This window comes from Falco cherrug, chromosome Z (assembly GCF_023634085.1).
Source record: "Falco cherrug isolate bFalChe1 chromosome Z, bFalChe1.pri, whole genome shotgun sequence".
NCBI classification, from domain to species: domain Eukaryota; kingdom Metazoa; phylum Chordata; class Aves; order Falconiformes; family Falconidae; genus Falco; species Falco cherrug.
In genome coordinates this window covers 2,891,349-2,911,756 of record NC_073720.1, presented here as the reverse complement: position 1 = coordinate 2,911,756, position 20,408 = coordinate 2,891,349, and the positions used below count along the sequence as shown (strand labels likewise).

Genomic DNA, 20,408 nt, shown 5'->3' with positions numbered 1-20,408 from the left:
ACTGAGTTCACAGCCCTCAGGACTAACAGAGACTTTAAACCCCAGGTGCCAAAAAGCTCTTTACCAGGAGACTTGGTATTTGAGATCAGTCAATACGTCTCCGCTGGCACTTGATGCAATGACAAGTCAACAAATCGGTTGCACAATACTCAGGAGAGCAAAGGTACATGGCACAAAATCTTGTAATACAGAAATGACAGTGAGCATGGCCATCAATATGTGTTAATTTGTTAATATTACATACTGGCAGTAGTGTAAAATACCTCTACAGCAGTGAGAATGTCTCAGAGTTCATGTTACATTTCCAGAATCATATATTGACTCTATTTTTTTTGCATACTAATTATTAAAGTAATTAAAAGTTGCAGGGCCAAGTATGATGGACTACAGTAAGGGTAACAGCCGATTTTATACAGAAGGGTGGTAGGGTCAGCATATACAATATACAAATACAGAGCACCACAAACTACACTGCTGATCATGGCTTTTAACCCCAGGATTCCCTGTGGCTCCACATGTCTTTAAGAACACCTTCAGTGCCCAGGTGATGGGCGGGGAGCTCTGAACAAGAGTTAAATGGGATTTACAATGCCCCATAACTGGCTGTTCCAAATTTTTGCTGTGACCAAGAAAGAAGACCATCAGCAGGTTTGGAGAGGATTTTTGTGATGCATCTTGACAGGATACCAGCACCAGGGTGGAGGAGAGCAGAGGACCATGCACATCCACACTTGGGTGCAACCATAACCCCCAGCACCCTCCTCTGCCCCTTTACTCCCTCCTCCACACACTGTTTATTTGCCTCTTTCACTGCTGTTAGCTGTTGGAGGCACCTGCATGCTCACATACACAGTATGCTGTGTCACGGCACAGGGATGCATGTACAGAGCCCACGTTTTGGAGAGTGGCAGCGCCAATTTAGCTTTTACCTTGCTGGCTTTCAGGATGTGGATCTGTTCCTCATACACGGTATCCCTGTTCTTCTCCAGAAATCCCTCACTCTGGTATTCCACCTAACAGGAGACAAAGGAAGAGCCCAGAGGGTAAAGCACAACCACACAGGGACAAGGTGCTGTGTCCCACCACTCCCCCAGTGTCAGGAGTTCACCTGAAAAATCTGAGAGGGAGGAGGATGGGGGAACAACTGGAATTTAAAGGTCACTTTTTATCAAAGAAAGTTAATTAAATTAAAGCAAAAATCCTTACTGCAAACACAGATTGCTTCTTAGTCCTTAAATTGCTCTGTATGGGACCCAACCACACTTCCACGGAAACAGGGGTAAAAATGCAACAATCATCAGTACCTCTATATGCTCTTTTGTCCACTCCTGAATAACTTGTAAGGTAATCAACAAATCTCAAAAGACACCCTGGCTACATCCCCTGTATGTCTCTTGTTTTTCAAATTGCGGAGGGTTGGGATGCAAAGGAAGAATTCAGAGAGGAGAAAATTTTATGTTATGTTTTACATTTGAAGTTGGCTAAAATAACTGACCATATACACACCAAAAAAAAAGGAAAACTCGCAAAGAGACATCATTTGCGAAGTATGCATGTGCAGAATCACAGGCCTGAGGAAAGGGAAGCATCATCCTTTGCCATGAAAAGTGTCACTCGCATCCAAGGCAAACCTGGTTAGAAGAAGCACCTGTGTGGGATCACAGCACCTGCAGTCATCTGGCTCTGCAGACACATCTCCAGGCTGGTTTTACATTTTTCTTTCTAACAAACATGTGTTTTGGATAACTGCAAGCTCTTAAGATTCTTATTTGCTGTGAGTAACACCTGTCACATCAGGGTTTCAGTGAAGCTGGAGCCCATGGACAAGACCCTACAGCACCAGACAGTGGGATTCAGAGTCCCACAGTTGGCATCTTCTCCCTTGGAAGGGTGAGATCAGCCCAGGGTCACCTCTCACATGCTCCTCCCCACTGTACCTTGCTGATGCTCACAGCTCCTGCTCTTGAAAAATAATTCCCTTCACTGGAAAATTTTTCATTTTCAGTCAAACTGCCCTTTACAGAAATTCATTTTGCTGCAGCTTTGAGAAAAAGGATTTTCTCTCCTCTAGAAAACATAACTATTTAAAGCTTAGCACGATAGTTTGGAGGCTGAAGTCCTCCAAGCTGATCTAGATTGCAGCATGAACCAAGATTACTGCCAACCAAGCATCCCTATCACCAAAAAAGCATCTCAGCGGTGCTATAAACTAGTTTTCCTTTGTGAAGTTCTTTTTTCCTCTCCATACATTTCCCATTTCTGCATTCAAGTCCCAGCGCATGCAACACACGCCTGGTTACCTTATCAGCGAAATGCAGGATGATGAAGGAGGAGTTGGACATGCGGGGCTTCTGGAAGTGCTGGCTGCCAGCGTGCTGGTCGTACAGCTTCTGCATCCAGTTCTGGTCAGTGCCTTTGGGAACCTGGATGGGGAGAAAATGGACCAGAAAAAGTCAAGGTCAGGCATGCAAAGGGGGTGTGCAGAGGTATTGGAGAAACCCTCCTTACGGGCCTTCTGTAGTCCACATGAGCTACAGGAATATTTGAGAAAAAGCAGTCCACCCTCTAGTTCTAGGAGCATGTGTTATTTTATTTTCATGTATATACTTGACAGATATGCTAGAATTTCATTTCCAGTGAAAAACACCCAGATGCTGGTTCTGCTCCAACAGCCAGAACAGCTCTTGCAGGAAAAAAAAAATTTAAAGAAGTATTTTTGCATTTAAGTTACAGTAATTGCTGAGACACCAACATTACTTTCTTAAAGCAACTTTTGGTGACCAAATAATTTCACGAACTGCCATCCAACATAACATGTGGGAGACTAATTTAAAATAATAATGATAATACAATAGTATATTAAAATATTAAAAAGTAATATTATAATAAATAACGTTAATAATAAAACCGGTAATTCTTAAGAAACTTCTGCCTCTCAGTAGGCTTGGGGTGGGGTCACTTGGATCCCAAACACAGGATGATTAAGTCCATTTGCACACAGAGTTGGGACTTCAGCCCCACACACCTGTCCAACCGCAGCTGAATGATTCCCACATCCCCCTCCCACACACCCAGCCTCCTGGACCACAAACCTCCTGGATGCCAAGCCCTCCTCCTGCACCCTATTTACACAAAAATCAGGGTCCAAGTCCTATGCAGACCTGCCGTTGAAAGAATTTGACCACAGTACACCAAGATATCAGGTGTTGCCCAAGACATTGTTTTGGTAGGATGGGGCAGAGAATGAAGAAATCCTAAACAACTGCCATGAGTAAAAATACCTCACAACACCACCTGTGCAGCAAGGGAACGGGCTACCTCTCACAAATCAGCAGTTATAAGGAGGGCTTGAGCTTGCTTTCCCACCCAGCACCTGCAGTTTTTACCCACTAAATAATCATAAATTTCTTCACTTAAAGCAATACACTGCCAAGATTAGAGAGAAAAAAATAATTCTGGTTTTGATTATTTTGCAAGCGTATAGCTGTATAGCAGTATGTAACAATATATTGTAAATTCCAATGCTCAATGCTCTCATGATTACACTTCCCGTAAAGATTCTTTTTTTTTTTTTTTTTTTTTTTTTTTAGGGTATGTTTAGGTCCCTCTAAGGCTAACCAGCCAAACCCCCAAACCTTTCCAAAAAACATAAGGGCATTTGAGGAAAGCACCATGGTTGTAAATATCTTTTATTTTGTACTTTTCCAGCACAAGTTTGCCATAAAGCAAAATTCTTGAAAACCAAACGAAACAAGGAGTGAAGTAGTTACACTTGAGAGCTGTGAGCCCCACAGTAAATGGGACTCGTCCTCATCCCTCCTGCCTGCCTGCCGGGGATGGAAAAGGCAGGGGATGGTGGACTCTCCATCACTCCCAACAGAACACCAATGGTTGCACATATATACACATAAATAATTTCTAAACAAAAAATGGCTGATCGGATTATTTGGGTTAGAAAAAGAGGAGTCAGGAGAAAAGTGTTAGGCAATATTTAAAATCAGGTGGCTGAAAGCCGAGAAATCACGGAACAATTGTGCAGCATCAGGGAAAACTCTGGGTAATCCATCAGGTCTTTTCATAGACCTTTATAAGAAAGGTGACAGCGGAATAGGAACAGCAAACAGTAAGAAGGAAAACTTGAGACAGAAGAGCAGTATTTCTTTACACTCCTCTGAAACAGCCTTTGATTTCATGACAGCAAGCCAAAACATGCCAGAAGGGTTCTGGACACTGGGACAAGCATCTCCTGCCCACCCCCATTAACTGGAAAATGTGGATTAACTAAACACAGCAGCCACTCATGCAAGCCATGCTACGTCAGATGTTTTATATTTATAAATTATATTTACAGCTGTAATATTACAGGTGCAAGTGTAGTCAATTATGGATACACATAGAAATAACAGATTATATATAAATATTAGAAGTCATTTATTTATGCAATTATAGATATATTTTATTATGCAAGACAGACATGCATGTTCCAGCTATGGAGTTATATAAATGCAGATGGGTTTCTTTTCATCAGTTATATTTAATATTTATATGCAAAACAACATCCTTTCTGGAGGTACCATTAGGCATTTCCTGCTCAGGACTGAGCTGTGGGTACAGAGCAGGAGCACTGCAGAAACCTGAACTGCCAGGTGCTGCAGAGAGCAGATTTGTCCTGCACCAGCGCTCTTTTAGGCGATTCACTTTTCTGAAAAACCTGCTTATCTCAGAGCTGAACTTCAAAGGTATCACTCCTGCCTCCCAGAAAGAGGGTTTCACTGTACCCGCGCTGCTCCCTGCTCACCGTTTTGCAGCCTGGGTATTTTTAGCTGCCTGAGAAGCACCTGATAGGGACCAAGTCTCAGAGATAAAAACTAAACTAACAGGGCCATTATCTGTACTATTGTAACAGCTTTTGGTATTGGCTTGGCAGCTTAAGGCCTTCAGAGCCACTGAGGAAGTTATTTGAGACTCACTCATCAGTGCAAGATGTTCTTTAGGGGATGGGGAAGAAGAAAACCGATGCAAGTATTGCTTGGAAGTCTCTTAACAGGAAAAACCTTCATCCACTAATTACACAAAGTCATTGCTTCTGCTTGTCTGCCCTCACCATCCCTCTGCCCATCACTCTGGATAAAATCGGTCAGGCAGTGTAATTCTGGCCGGTGTCATCTCCCATTTTCATACACTGCCCTCTGAGCTGCCAGGAACTACTGCAACTGGAATCAAACCCACCCAGCTCAGCCAGGGTCAGCCCCCAGGCTCCAGTCTGCTACTTTTGTATCAGAAGCATCCCATGGCCAAGAACCCACCCTGTTCTTCAAGAACCACCAGACAGCTGAGGAAATGTTAAGAGCTGCTTGGACTAAAGGGTGAGATTCCCACCACCATCACCTCCAGCAGAAGGACAGTTAAATGGATAAAAGCAACAAAGGTCCATTAAAATGTAATGACCCAAATGTCAACCCTCTGAAAACACAGTGGGAGCTATTTACATTTTATTTCCTTTGTCCTTATCACTCCAACACATACTAAAGCCTGAGAAGAGCCTGGGCCTCCTCCACGCTGCAGAGACACATTCCACTACAAGTGATCTGCCTGACTTTAAAAGTCATAAAAGCTGAAACCATGATGTAGGCAAGGTTATTCTGCCATCAAATCAGGTGGTCTGCCCGAAAGGAAAGCCCAGCGGTCCAACCTCCATGTATCTGCTCGTGGAGCTGAAACCCCCCTCGACAGGACAAGGCGGCACAGGAAGGCAGCATGTTAATTTCTAATGTTCAAAAAACTAACAAGTCCAGACAAGGAACACACATTTGTTCAGATACCCAAGTTCACAGTGATGCACAGGGACAAGCAGGACTGAAAACAGGTCTGCTAGAAGCCGACTTCAACATTTCTAGCACTTGACAGAAAGACACAGGAAAGGTTAAAGAGCATCTTTTGAACAGCGTTAGAAAATGCGTTTGGCACAGTAACAGCCTAACATGATGGCAACGTGCCATAAAACACAAAACTGAGCCACGAGAGAGTTCGAGAACATGAGGGAGTTTGTGGGTTTGGCTGGACACTTCCCCCCTTTGGCAGCCTTGGGGTCACTTTCCTCCTCAGCAGAAAGAACTTCACTAAGATCCCTAATAAATCTTGGACAACAATGCCGAGATTGATACATCAACTCTTCCAACCAGCCCATTCTGGGTCAAACCCTTTTAGATGCACTTCATGCTAATGGCAAAAAAAATTGTCATTAATTTTTCCGTTCCTGCTCCCATTCCAATGGCATAGGCAAAAGCAAGAAAGCAGCCAGGCAGCAGGATACCTTACAGAGAATCCTGGACATCCATAGAAACTTCTGACTGTCCTCCCAAATGGCACTTGGGAAGCATATGGAAGACAAGCAGAGCAAGTAGTTTCAGCCTGAAAAGCAGGACACTTGATCCAGCTTTGACACAGAGACTTGACAACATTTCTAGGAGTTTTCACCTTTCTTTGAACATTATTTAAGTCTCTTGAAACATCAATCCTGAATGGCTGCTCCTCTTCAGAGTGCAGAAGTCACTCTTCACGTTCCCTCAAAGCCTTTAAAATCTTCCTAGAAAGTCCGCTGTCCCTTCCACCAAAGTAATTCCCTCCACAAGAAGGCCAACCACACCCTAAAGCCATCCCAGACATCCAAGCAATCTTCCACATGTCCTCCCAACTTTCCACAACTGCATTTGCAGGGGACAGCCTCCCTCTTTAACACCCATCTCTTCTCATAGGCTCTACATTTGTCTTCTTGCTCTCCTCAAGGACTCCGCCCTTATCCCAGATTATTTCCTACCACCGCTGGCCTTACAGTCACTCCATGCACACGTCACAGCTCACCAGCAGGGAGGTTCTCCTGGATGCCCTTCTCCAATTCTCTTCAGGCTTATCAGTTTGTGCTACAGGACTTCAATGTTGTGCACACCATGGTAGCCTTGACATGGCCATGGTTTCTAGCCAAGGCCATTTCTGTCTGTGTGACAAACTCTTGCTGTCCCTCTGGCATCTTTTTAGGTCAAAACAAAAATCAAGAGGTCCTAAAAGCTCCCAATCTGGGCAAATGACACTCTAGTGCAGGAAGCAGGGAAAAGGCACCTAGAGGACTCCAAGGTCACTTAGAAGAGAACATCAGGTCACAGTCCCATGGAAATTAGAAGGCTTCCTCTAGGCAGACCAGGGACATACCTGGAGGTTGGACCAGATGACCTCCAGAAGCCCGCTTCCAACTTAATTCTACAACAGCTTCCAATTCCTAAGACCTCAAAGCTGTTTAAGAAACTCCAGCCCAAACATATCATAAAGCCCTCTTTTTTCAGAGCTAGGGGTTTTATTATTTGCTTCCATGAGACAGGTTTAGTCCTTAAAATTCTGAACTCAATTCAAGAGCCCTCTTTTTAATTGTCAATTCCTATTTCAACCCTGTCTGCTCCCCCTCCTTCTCTAAACGGCAGCAAGACTCTCATATGACCTTTTTTAGCTGAACTGCTTCAGCACATACCCAGACACCCCCTCCTCAACCTCACATTAAAGATTTAACAAAAATAAAATCCATACTGTGAAGCAAGAACATTAGCGACAAACCCTCTGCATTTGCATTGTTGTTCCATTACGTTGGCAGGACCCCCTCGATGACACTTCAAGTCCCAGAGTATATTTATCTGCTGTTGTACGTGCTAATGAGATGGCCTGCAATTACCCTATCGTGGTCCTGCGCCCATCATGGCCAGCTCCCCCTGAGAGCTGAAATGCTGCTGCAGGGGTAAAGGTTTTCACCCATAAACCGATGCTTTCAGTTGACAGGCTCTGCTGAAATTTTCATAAACTGGAAACATTCTCCGGCTTTATTATAAAAGAGTCAATTACAGGGCCCATAATAAGGGCCTGTGACTAATGACAGCATTCCCCACTGACAGGTAAATACCCAGATAATTGGCATTTGATGTGGTGGGGGGAACAGATCCTGCATTTCATTTTTGTGGTAAAAAAAAAAAAAAAAGCATGAATGAAAAAAGTAGCCCAAATTACTGCTGGTGCATGAGTCACTGTCTAATGCAAAGTCACCAGCAGCAACCAGTACCAGGTGTTTCAGGGAGAAGCAAAGAGCATTACAGTCAATATGGCATGAAGGAAACTTCCCACAACGGTCCTCAACACCTAGGAGCCAGCTCGAGCCTAAAGAATTTAACAGGCTTAATAGCGCAGAGACCAAATTAAATGGTACTGAATATCAAAGAAATAATCTGACCTCCTTATGAGCCAGCACTGGCTATGATGCTGTTCTTAAGGGAATCAAGTTAAGTTTCATTTGTTCTCATTTTTAAGAAGTCTTCCTGAAACCAGATTGAAGAAGGACAAAACCCCGACTCCAGCTCATCACAAAGGGATAGTCAGAGTGCCTGTACCCCAGACAAGGTTTGAGCTCGTGAGACATGCAAGCTGGGGCAGTGCCGTCATGCCTGGGAAGGGAGCCCTGTCAGGAAGAGAGCAGTCACTTGACAGGTCACCTCTCTCCCAGACACGGACAGGTCACACATCTCCTTAAATCCCAACAGGGACACTAGTCTAAATAATGGGTCCAAACTTTTCCCTCTAATGCAACAGGACACTCCTGCCCTTGGGCCACGGCATCTGCACTCCATGCCCATGGATTCCACAGAGCCAACAAGAATCTGTTGTGTCCTTCTGTATCACCTTGGCTATCCTGGTGGGGGGGACTCTTCCCGGCTTCAGCTCTCCCACCATCCCCTTGCCTCATCCTTCCCTGCCCTCGTTCAAAAACACTCAAAAGCCCTTCCACAATCAGTAAGACATTTCCTGACACAGAACACATCCAGATCTTGATGGAAGCTCTTCCCAAGGACAACTTGTTGATCACACCATAGCAAAACCAGTCTGAGGCTCCACATGGCAGCCTCATCCAGCAGGAAGGCAGTCACCGTGCTCTTCCACTAGGCTGTTCTCTGTATTAAAAAGGCTTATTTCATGGTTGAATCTGTCCAACTTTTAGCTGTTGCACACTAGAGGCTTTTTTGTACTGAAGGGTCTGAACACCCTCCCATTCACTATGACTTACAATCGCTCCTGTGTATCACTCAAGTTTCTTTATCCTCAGTATCATAATGTTTTATAGCCCTCTTCTGGTAACACTCTCTCAAGTATTTCCTTGTCATCATTGCGGTGCAGACACCAGAAATCAAGAGATACGAGCTGCTCTGCCCAGCCTAAGAGGCTTTTTCACCACAGCATCACACCGAGCTCTGCTGTCAAGATGACCATACCTGAAGACCCTAGACCTTCCACGTACTCTTTGCACCAAAGACCTTCAAAACAGGCATCCCAACTTCTCAAGAAAAATCTCCCATCTTAAATTTCCTGTTCCTAGATGCTCTTAATTCATGACTGAACTGGGAGTCCAGCCTTTCTTATGGACTCTCATAAAGGTCTGTGGTTCTGGCCTTTCTTCTCAACTTTTAAGCAAGATTTAAATTTAGGCTGGTATGAGAGAGAGAGGGTACAAGACAGCAAACTACTCTCCCAACATTACAAGCACCTGAAGTCTGTACACTAAATGCAATCGACTTTACACCAAATAGCTACCACAAGACGACACAGGTTTCCCTCAAGACAAAATAAAGCTTGAGACAGGGAGGAATTCCAGCTCCTGGGTAACACTGAAGAAATCAAGAGTCACAAGCAACAGCTGTTCCTAAGTACACCCAGGTCAGAAACATGATGTCCAGTAACACATGGTGAGATCAGGTACCCAGGCTGGCAGCCAACATCTGCCAAGGAGGTTCTCAATCATCCTAGAGCAAAGCAAATGTCAAAAGCCTACCCTAGCCATGAGCAGCCCAGCAATGCATGTGAAAGGAGATGTTTACCCTCTTGCAAGCTACCACAGGTCAAAGCCGGCTCTTTTAATCTTTTATGAAAATAAAAATACCAGTGAAAAGGTGGGTCATCCTCTTTACCTTGCATTCTTCATCCAGTAGGTCCAAGATACCAAGTTTCATCTCTATAAGGTCTATGCAGGGTTGGTTATCGCAGAAGTCTATGAGAGTCCAAGGGATTCCCTCCTTCATGTACTCTTCTTGTTCCAGCTTAAACACATGCTGAGAGTGGAAAAACAGCAGTTACTGACTGTGACCTTAACCAGCCCCTTCCCCATTCACCCACTTGTCCCTGCTGGAGCAGAGTATTCCATCAGCACATCCAGAAGCCATAGAAGCTTTAGATGCCCTCACGTGCAGTTTTGTACAGCCTCTACCACTTATACAATCTAACTTCTGGCAAGGAAAATTAAAGTATTACAGTAGGACACCATGGGAAAAGAAAAAAAGGCTTTAAATTACTTTCACTGGAAAATGACTGAAACTGTCACTACACCTTGGTGGAAGCCATACACTGAAATGGCACTTATCTCTTGGGCTGACAAAAATCCCTCTTCTCCTTTAGCACTCTGCTGATTAAACTAGTGACCTGTAGCAGGTTCATACGCTGGAAGCTGAGTGCAGGTGCCCCCATCTGTGCTTCACAAAGAGCACCCATCATCCTAGAAGGGATATCAGCAGTAGTATCTGACTGACTCAGGAACACTTCTATTGCAAATTACTATTTTAAAAAAAAACTAAACATCCTATTAAAAAAGAAAAAAAAAAAATCTTTGCATGGCTTATGTATTTCAGACCTCTGCCCAAGCAGATAAATTGTCTCTGACTATTTCTGAGATACTCTAAGCATATTAAAAAATGATTTTTCAAATGCACTTTTTTCTTCAAAGATAGCTTTTTAAAATCTCTTCAAACACATCATCTCAGAGTTTGAATTTATAAGCTTCAGAAGTGATAGTTGGACATACTAAGTAAGATATGAATAGTGCAAATACCATCCATAATTTACTTTTCATTTTTAGTAGCAGTGATCTGATATATTAGATATACTGCAAATGTTCACGTCTATGCATATAAAACTGTTTCAAAGTGCCAAACTACTCTGCAGTACTTAGCTGATCAAATTTAACAAGTTTTCTCTTGTATCCTGAAACTAACAGTAATTTTTCCCCTGCTTACCACAAAAGCAGGAAACGGCCCCTTACTGGTTACACTTCCAACGCAGGCAAGCACTTATATCTAATAAAATACAAGAATCCCAGGTTTTTGAGGGGCACATCCAAGTGAAAAATGGGGAGCGTGTCCAATCCTGCTATTTATAACACAGTTTTTGTTGCAGAGGCTTAAGCCACACTTAATAGGCAGGTTTCTACCCAGGCTTTCTCTCACACTGGAAATCAGGACTCTGCACAAGATCATCCAGGTTTCAGTTTGAAACTATGAAAAAAAAAATATATTGGCAAACTATCTACTTACTCAAAATCACCAGTGAACCTTTGCATAAACCATTTGCAAACCTGCTTCCAGTATTGACCTTATAAGTCAACTAAGCAACATTTTCAACTTCATATGAATATTTAGCACAATTGCAATGCATAATCGTTACCTGGGAGAGACTGTATCCCATTCATGCTGGCCACATGATCTGGCCAGGCTGCAGGTAAATGGCACCAAACATAAAATAATCCCACTTTGACACATTTTCTGCTATGTTTTATAGAACATTTCCAAGCTGACCTTACCAAGTTGAACTGCTGCTGGAGCTTTTCGTTGGCATAGTTGATACAAAACTGTTCAAAGCTATTCACTTCGAAAGTTTCAAACCTGCAAAGCAATGAATAAAATAGCATTAAGCCTTGCTTAGTCTCAAAATCAACTTCTGTTTGCAACCACGTCATCTGTGTGATGGATAACACCACTTATTACACGGTGTCTTCGCATTCCTCCTATCCTAGATCTACACTTTATTCCTCATTCCCCAAAACAGGTATCTTTCCTCGCAACAACTCAAGGGATTCAAGAGGTCTCTCTGCTACACAGATGAGATATTCAGCGTGACTGTAGCTTCCTGCCCATCAGGCAGAAGTGCTGTCTAAGGCACGAAATGTAACAGCCTCTCTTGGGGAAAAATATTATGAAATACCAAGTCCAAATACATTCACTGCAAAGGTGATGGAGAAACAGTTAACTGCTGTCTTAAAAGACCCAACGTGGTATTTTTAAAGCAATTCAATAGAGCAGAAAAAGAAGGTATTAAATTCATAATTATAGTCTCTGTATTGCATCCCTGATAGCACAAAAATTAGATACATGCAAGCAAGTGACTTCTGGAGGCAGAGAGAGAAATGGTGCTTTCAGCTCTGATTCCGACACATTCCTTAGAGGGAGGTTGGTGTTAGTCTCTGTGATTCCCCCTCTTCACTAGGGCTTCCAAAGCTCCCCTCGCCAAAATATTATCCCACCCCTCTGCAGGCCAACTCCAAACTGAGCTCAATACTGGCTTCCTAGTCACAATTAGGAAAAAAAAAAATTTTAAAAATGCAGTTTTAATAACACAAACTACAGGCAAGCAGCAGAGAGCCAGCACAGCCCCAGAGGTGGTCAGGGCTGAAGCACGCAATGTCCAGGAACAGGCACAGGGAGCTGGGCTTACTCTTAAAAGAGAAAAAAAAAAAATTCAGCTACCACAGGGAATTATGTGATTTCTATTTTTAAGGCACAGTTGGAAGGGAGAGGGGGAAAAAAAGTCTTTGACACATGACTGTAAGGATTAAACTAAGGGAAAAAGCGGCAAGGGCTGCTGTAATGATAAATGCGTGGCAAAATATTTACTCAGGTAATAGGTGCTGTACGAGCTGGCCGTACAGTCTCAAAGCGCTAAACAAGTGAAGCCTTTTCCCCCTTCCCTCAAAAGAAAAAATAAATTAAAATCAGCATTTCTTGTACTTTCTGAGGACTACCTGGCTGTTATCTACACGATGCAGTTATTCCCCAGGTAGTGCCATGCAGTAAAGCCCTCACGATACAAAATGCCTCAGCCCTTGAGGAAAGGCAATACAAAAAAGCTAAAGGAAAAGGGGGCATAGGAAAAAGGTGTCATTTTGGTGCTTTTATCAGCCCCACAGCTCTCCAGGAAAGCCAGGACTGTTCCCCCTCTGCCTGACCCAAGGTTGGCATTGCTCCCAGAGCCACTGCAGCCCATGCTGAGCAGAGGATTCTCAATCCATCCCCATGCCAGGAACCAAGCTTTACAATCTTTAATGCAGCAAAATCTGGTGGCTGGGACACACAAATGTTTATATTAAACACGTCGCCAGAGCCTCCATGATGAATGTGTCCTTGAAGAGCTGCTGCTGCGCTTGGATCTTGGTTGCAACAGCCATCACACCGAGCAGATCCCTGCCTTCAGCTCTTGCAATTAAAGGGACTCTACTTTCCCAGTACTCCTCAGAAATCCCAGTCCTGCAGGTTCATGATTAGAGCCACAGGGCAAGGAAAGACTTAATTAAAACAGAGATGGAGAGGCACAATGAGCTAGGTGGGAAAACGCAATGAGAGCGAGGGTACAAGAGGAAAAGATATCAGAGTGGAAACTTTTTCCACTTGAGAAACACCAGATGTGATTTACGAACCCTCTTCAGTGCGGGCCAGCCGGGGGCAGAGCAGCTGTACAATATCAACTCCAAGGGAGATTTTGTGAAGTTTTTGATTACGGGACTCTGCCAGTGCAATTTGCTCATTGACAGAGCAGTTTGATCACCAGTTCCTCATGCACATTCACCAGGAGGTCCTACCTGCACACAGTGACTGCACTAAAATGACATCCTATTGGGAAAAGGAAACCAATGGCCATTTTGGTTTCTATTCATTTTAGGGCACTATATTTTGGTGCAAAAAATAAGCATATTCACTGCTCCAACCCACCATCATGACTCCCGGGAAGGCTTGGGGACAGCTCCTGTGAGCAGATGTTGGGAGCAAATGTTGCATTTTGGTTTTTCTTCTGTTCCCTTTTCTGCTGTGCGACTGGTATCTCCTAAATCTGCTGCAGCACCAGGGTTTATACTAAAATATTTAAACTTCATAAATAAGTCCAGCATACAGCTGGATGCCTGGATGTTCACACTTCTCTTCACATGGCAAACAGAGGAAAAACAAGCCATCCCCACCAAGTCCAGGAATGCCACGTGAACGCACTCTTCAGATGGACTGGGGTATTGCTAGTATAGTAAATGACATGATTTCAATAAAAGCATAAAGGCTTTTAGTGTGGCACCCTCTCACCTCAGTGTTAACAGAGAATTAAGGATGTGGAGTTAAGTATTAGAGAATTCGGAAAGAAACTCCACAGCCTCTAGACCATCTCCATTTGGACTTTGTCCCTAGAAATCCCACCCATGGGGACAGTCCTCCCCCAGGAGCACCAGGACAGAGGTGCTCTCAGGATGTTAGGGATGTGTGGTGAAGGCTGCTTGCAGGCTCCCTGCCTTTCTAGCTTAATTCCTCTCCTAGAGGAAAACCAACAAGCATTTAGGGAAAAAAACCAAACTAATTTCCAGTATTCGGCAGAATGCGTTGAAACTCCCAAATAACCCGAGCCTGGGGAACAAACCACTGTCCAGGACTGCAGAGAGTCAGGTTGTCAGTCCCCAAAGTCCCTGTATTGTTAGTTACTTGGCATTTACACAGCAAAACCCCCTTCTGAAAGGGATTTATGGTCTCTTGAGGAGGCCGGACTCTCACACAAGTATTACAGCCCACAGAGCAGAAACCCTTCCCCTGCAAACCTGCCTATTTCTACAGGACCTGCCAGTACCTGTGAAAAACCCCTGCTGTACCCCACGGTGACACTGGTGCTGTAAAAGCACCTGCTAGCTCACACACTGGATGTGACGTAGGAGACCTGCAGCTAAGGGAGGATTTTCTTCCACTCTAACAGGTTTTCAAGTCCAGCTTAATCTTTCATGACTGTTATCCTCAAGTCTCCTTTTATTCAGGTTTCTGCAAGGCCACATCTGATTTTTTAACTCAGACATCCAATTTTCTGTGCTGACCCACCATCACTCACATGGCTCCATCTCAAAGCTTTAGTTATCATATCCCAGCCTGCAGAAATCTCTATTTGTAGGGACACTGATGGGAAACAGCTTTTCCATGTCATACAGTCTTCAAACCAGACTGTGCCAATACCATCTGGTTATTTAAGATATTCCAGGTCCCATGCTATCTACCAAGCCCAGACACTTGCAAACCTCTGAGGGCCATCTCACCATCTCAACCCCTCCCACTGAAACCCCAAAACCAGAGGACTGTATTCTTACCATACTTGACACAAGTGTTCCTGTAAACCCTGCCATAGGCAGCAATCACTGATGGAGATGAGCAGGCAGTGGGCTATGCTGATGCTCCAGCAATTTCTGGTATCCTTTCTGCTGTCATGGCTGTCCAGTGGATGTTAAAATCAACATCCCAAACACCAGGAGCTGTAGAACCTTCCCTGGGAGGTTTTATACACAAGATCCAATTCCAGCAACCGTGTAAGTATTATAGATATCAAAGCTTTCTGCAGCTGACCCAGAGCTGCTTCGGCAGGATCTCATGCTGAGTTTCAGGTCCATCTAGATCTGACACACCTTACAAGGAGTCTGCCATTACACGGGATTTGGGATTCAGCAAGGACAGCAACTGCACTGGGTCAGGGGCTGGTTCCTGGTACATCTACAACTGATCCATCCCACCTCCGAAACAGGAGCAACTGAGAATCTTAATGTATTAAGGGAGCACAGCAGGTCACTGCTGTCCCACTTAGACTCACAGAATGGTTTGGATTGGAAGGGACCTTTAAAGACCATCAGGTACAACGCCCTGCCACCAGCAGGGACATCCTCAGCTGGATCAGGTTGCTCAGAGCCCCGTCCCATCTGACCTTGGATGTTGCCAGGGATGGGGCATCGGGCACCTCTCTGTGCAGCCTGTGACTTCTCTCTTGTCCTTGCTCCCCAGAGAGACAGAAAAGGGATGGTGTTGAAAGAGGGGAGGTGAAAATCCAAACCCAGAAAACCTCTTTCCATTCCCACTGACAGAATCCCTTCCTTTCTACTACATCTTCTGCTTCTTCAGTTAAAATGAATTCTTCTTCAGTTAAAATGAATTCTTCACAGCCAACTCTTGCATCCCTCTTCTACCAATGCTCAGGTGCCAGGATGAAAGACTGGACGGTAACTGGTACCCAGTCTGAATTTAAAGAGATTGCAGGCTGCAAGCCTTGCCTTCAGTTATGGCAGAGCCTTCTGCACCTTACTCCCTGCCACAGGCTCCCAAAGTGCTCTGAAAGCTCTTGGTGCACAAGGGCCCTGCAGCAACAGTTTCACAGCTGAAGAAGCAAAATAGTTTCCTCAAATCCCACAGCAACCCCAAGCAGAGCCTAGCACAGTCTTTGGTCTCCACATCAGCACCTTTACTCCTTGCTTATCTTTAAGCTCGATGCTTTCAACAGCATGGAGAATACAAATCCTGAATGGTGATGGCACAGGAACTAAATCCCAAAAGCAAACATCAAACAGATCTGTATGCGCTGTTTCAAGGTCAGGGTTGTGCAACCTAAAGGAGGATCAAAACTGAAAAACACACACAACTGCACTGTTTTGCACTCCTTTCTATTATTCCCATCACCTGCTGCAAGCCAAGGTCAAGCATGTGTTGCCACAAGGGTGAGACAAATCAGAAAGGACTAATTAAACAGCCTTAAAAGCAAAAAATATGCATACCCATATATATCGAGCACACCAATGAAGGAGTGCTGCTTGACGGTGGTGTGCATGGCCTTGTTGACATGCTGCACAATCCAACTGAAGAGTTGAGCATAGATGTGTTTGGCCAGGGCATTCCTGGCATTCACCACTTGCTGCACAGACATGCTCTTTATGTAGGTCTCTGCCATGGTGACGAGCTTGTAATGGCAAAGCCAGTGCTGCATCTGGCTGCACTCCACACCCAGCAAGCTGCAGAATTTGTTCAAGTGTTCATCCTCGCTCTAGGGGTAACAAGAAGCAAAGTCAGCAAGTTGGTGACACTCCAAAACTGCAGTTTAAATACTGAGTTCCCAGATCAGCACAAGAAGTTAGCAGTATTTCTTAACTATCTAGGGAAATACTCTGTTCCTCTGGTTGGTAAGAAACAAAAAAAGCAATGAGCACTCATCCAGTTGCACTACTTTTCATGGACATGGGTAACACTGCTTACAGAGAGCTCTGAACAGTGGTACACATATGGCTTTGCTCCGGCTGTTCTTAAGGTTTTGATTTTCAGAAAGAGCAGATTTCCACAATGACTGGCAACAGGAGAAAGCACTCTACCCCTCCTTGAGCTGCAACTACACATTCCTTCAGAGCAACCTTGAATAAGCCTTAAGTTAAAGCTTAGGGCATGCCATTACATCATGCCTTTTACAAACCAACTTAATTCGAATCACAAAGTTGCAAAATGTGCATTACCAGAAGGGCTCGTGTTTTGCATAATCAATAAAATGAACTTCATTTTTTCTAGTGCATTGTATTTTTCCCCCCTCAAAGACAGACAAGGCAGTTCTGAGTCTCTATTATGCTAAGATAGCAGGCACTGCCTCTTGGACAATGAGAAATCAATTTCCCTTTTCTCAGTGTAATAATACATGTCTAAAGGAAGTAAATTGTTTCCAGTTAGATACGAGCATGCACAGAAGCTGCATGGGTTTGGGGATGGAGAGAAAAATGCCTTTTAGAAGACCTCTAGGATGCTTTATTACTATGACATCTTTTTGACCACGGATTCAAAGTCATAACAGGATTGATTTAATACCTTGCAATTACATCTGAAAGTAATTAAACAACGTGAACACCATTACAGAACTCAACATTGTCGGAGCACGCGACTTTCACATATCTGTGTTTCCAAATATCAAGTAAATTACCCCCAGCATCTAACTAACTGAGCACTCCATTATGTCAAGGGCAACACTAAAAGTGTGTGCAGAACTCATTTAAATACTTTAATTAGGAACAAACGACCCAGTCTAGGTTGCGGTGATAATTGATAGGACAGACAGTATTTTCCATATAACTGCCTTTATTTTTGCCCTCCCTGAACAAACACAGAAAGAGAAAAAACACCACTAAGGCATCTTTGGTCTTATTTATTCCGGCTAATTAACTGTGCAGTCCTTCTTTGCATACTGCATGGCCAGATTAAAAGCAGCAGCTACATGGCTTTGCCTATAGGAAAGTGGTTGTAGGGCATCTCACCTTCTCCTGGGGGAGTCACTGTTCCCCCAAGGTCCCCCAATGTGTATCAAGTCTTTCAAGAAAGCGGGAAAAGTTAAAAGATGGGTTGGGATGAAAGGTGGCAAGCAACCTTTGAATCATCTCGCTTATCGAATGGCTAGAGCAGAGAAATAATACACTATCTTCCAGGAAAAACCAAGCAACCAGGAAATTACACTGTGTTTTCAAAAAAAGAAAAGAAAACCAGGGGGAAAAAAGGGCTTTCCATCAAAGGACACTGCTGTGAAGCCCAGCACACCCAATGTGGCTTAATTTATGAGCATACAAAGCTCCCCACATGCCCCACTCTTGCTGGTGACATACCGATATGCTACAGGCATCGCCATCTTGTTCCACTTGGATTTCCACGTTCCCTAGGTGCAGAATGGCAGCAATTATCCTAAAAATGGTTGTCTGATGAGACTCCTTCACTCCTATGAGAACAATTGAGAGCTGACTGTCACAACAGAACACAAACAGTCTTCACTGAAAATGCTTGCAGTGTTCGATTTCCTTCCCAGGCTGTAGGTAGAGAGACCTCTGCTAGTAAACACATCATAAACTCTCAGTAAAGTAAAAAATGACAGCAGAGACTGTGAGAGGAGCTCATGTAATTTCTTTACCCCTGTTGCTTGCCATTTTATCACAGACAGGTTTAGTACTATTGCGAACATGCATGAAACCAAGGATGCTACTCCGTAATGATCAAACAGGATTAGAGCTATAAGGACTCTGCAGCTTCTTTAGAACAAGGAGTTGCTTCTCTACAATCATAGTCCAACAGTGAGATCTAGCTGACAACTGAAGCACAAAAATCACAACTTATTCCCAGTGCCCCACAAACAGGAGAGAAAATTAAAGCCATGCAGGTGATGCACAACGCCTCCAGACCAGTGCTACAGCTGGGTGCAGCCAGTCACCAGGGAGGTGATGTGGAGCTCTGCCTTACTGTCCCCCCAGTGTCTCAACAGGAGCCACAAGTTGTGGGTCTTTGCTGGGGGTGTGAGATGTTATTTCTTTACATATTTTTTCTGGCAGACTTTTGCAGGCCTTCCCAGCAGAAGCTTTGCTCAGCAGCAGCCCGCACAGGGCTTTCTTGCCATACCTTGCATTTTTACATCCCATTTGGGTTTGTGTGTCCCTTTTGTGTTCAGTACTGGTGCCCTAATTATCCACCCAAAGTCTGAGGCATCACCTGCTGGCTTTTTGATTACCAAGAGCTTCCTCTTCTCTCTCCAGACTTTTCTGTTATCAGCACAGTGAAAAACGTTTCAAGGTTACTAAAAGGAGCAATGCTCTGCTGTTACTTGGCTCTCCTAATTAGAGTTAAGCCTGGCTAGGGTGGAGATTTAAAAACACATCTGATTTCTCCTTGTTACACATAAAGGCAAGACTAGAAAGTGTAGCAGCAATTTCACCAGGCCCTGAACAGAAGCAGACAAAGCTGGGAAACATTGAAGGAAAACAGGGAAAGGCAGAGCCAGAGGAAGCATGTGAAGAGCAGAAAAACGTCATCAAATTGGCAGCAAAGATGCTCACACAGTGCTTCACAGGGAAAGGAGACAAGGAGTCTGCTTGGGGAGGCAGAGAAGGGGACAAAGAAAGACTTGACCCTGGCAAGAAGATAAGGAGAGTGTTCCTGGGTGATTACAGACCTGTAGGCAAGTCTGGAGCAACCAGTGGAGTCTCTCTTTGAGTAGTTAACAGTTAGAAGTCACACAAGCCAGACTAGAGAAGGATAAACACAAGACCCCACTATCACCCCCTCAAAAAAGAGATCAAGCCCATCTAAAACACAAAGAGGATAAATCTGGGGGAAACACCTGCAGTTACAAAACTTGAAATGATTCCCCACGCTTGCTGCTGGCACAGTACAGTGGATGCGATACAGCGTTCGGGGGGATTTCACAACTGGCTGTGAACACCATGAGCTCCTCTCCCAACATATAAAATGCAGCAGAGACACCAAGACTTACCAGGATTTTAAAAACTGGTTTCAGATGAATACTAATAAACTGGGAAAGCTTTTCCCTGCAAAAATTGTTTTTCTTTTCAAACATTTGCTGCTGCAGGCAGGCTATGGCACTGCTCAACTGCAGCATGCACAGATGGTTGTTGCAGCAATAGATTTTGCAGCTGGCCATGCAAATGCAGACTCTGCACAGCAGGGATCTACTCGGACTCATTATTCCCAGGAATC

The 20,408-nt window shown here is 44.1% G+C and overlaps 1 protein-coding gene across 2 annotated transcripts in view; it reads right to left on the bottom strand.

The window, feature by feature from the left end:
• MYO5B (myosin VB) overlaps positions 1-20,408 on the bottom strand; it is a 148,950-nt gene that overhangs the window by 69,495 nt on the left and 59,047 nt on the right. For both annotated transcript variants that reach the window (XM_055698330.1, XM_055698329.1), the window contains exons 9-14: positions 18,533-18,642; positions 16,679-16,944; positions 11,654-11,735; positions 9,993-10,133; positions 2,301-2,423; positions 930-1,013 (exon numbers count right to left, since the gene is read on the bottom strand). In XM_055698330.1, coding sequence (XP_055554305.1) covers positions 930-1,013; positions 2,301-2,423; positions 9,993-10,133; positions 11,654-11,735; positions 16,679-16,944; positions 18,533-18,642 — 806 coding nt within the window. The remainder of the gene's footprint in view (positions 1-929; positions 1,014-2,300; positions 2,424-9,992; positions 10,134-11,653; positions 11,736-16,678; positions 16,945-18,532; positions 18,643-20,408) is intronic.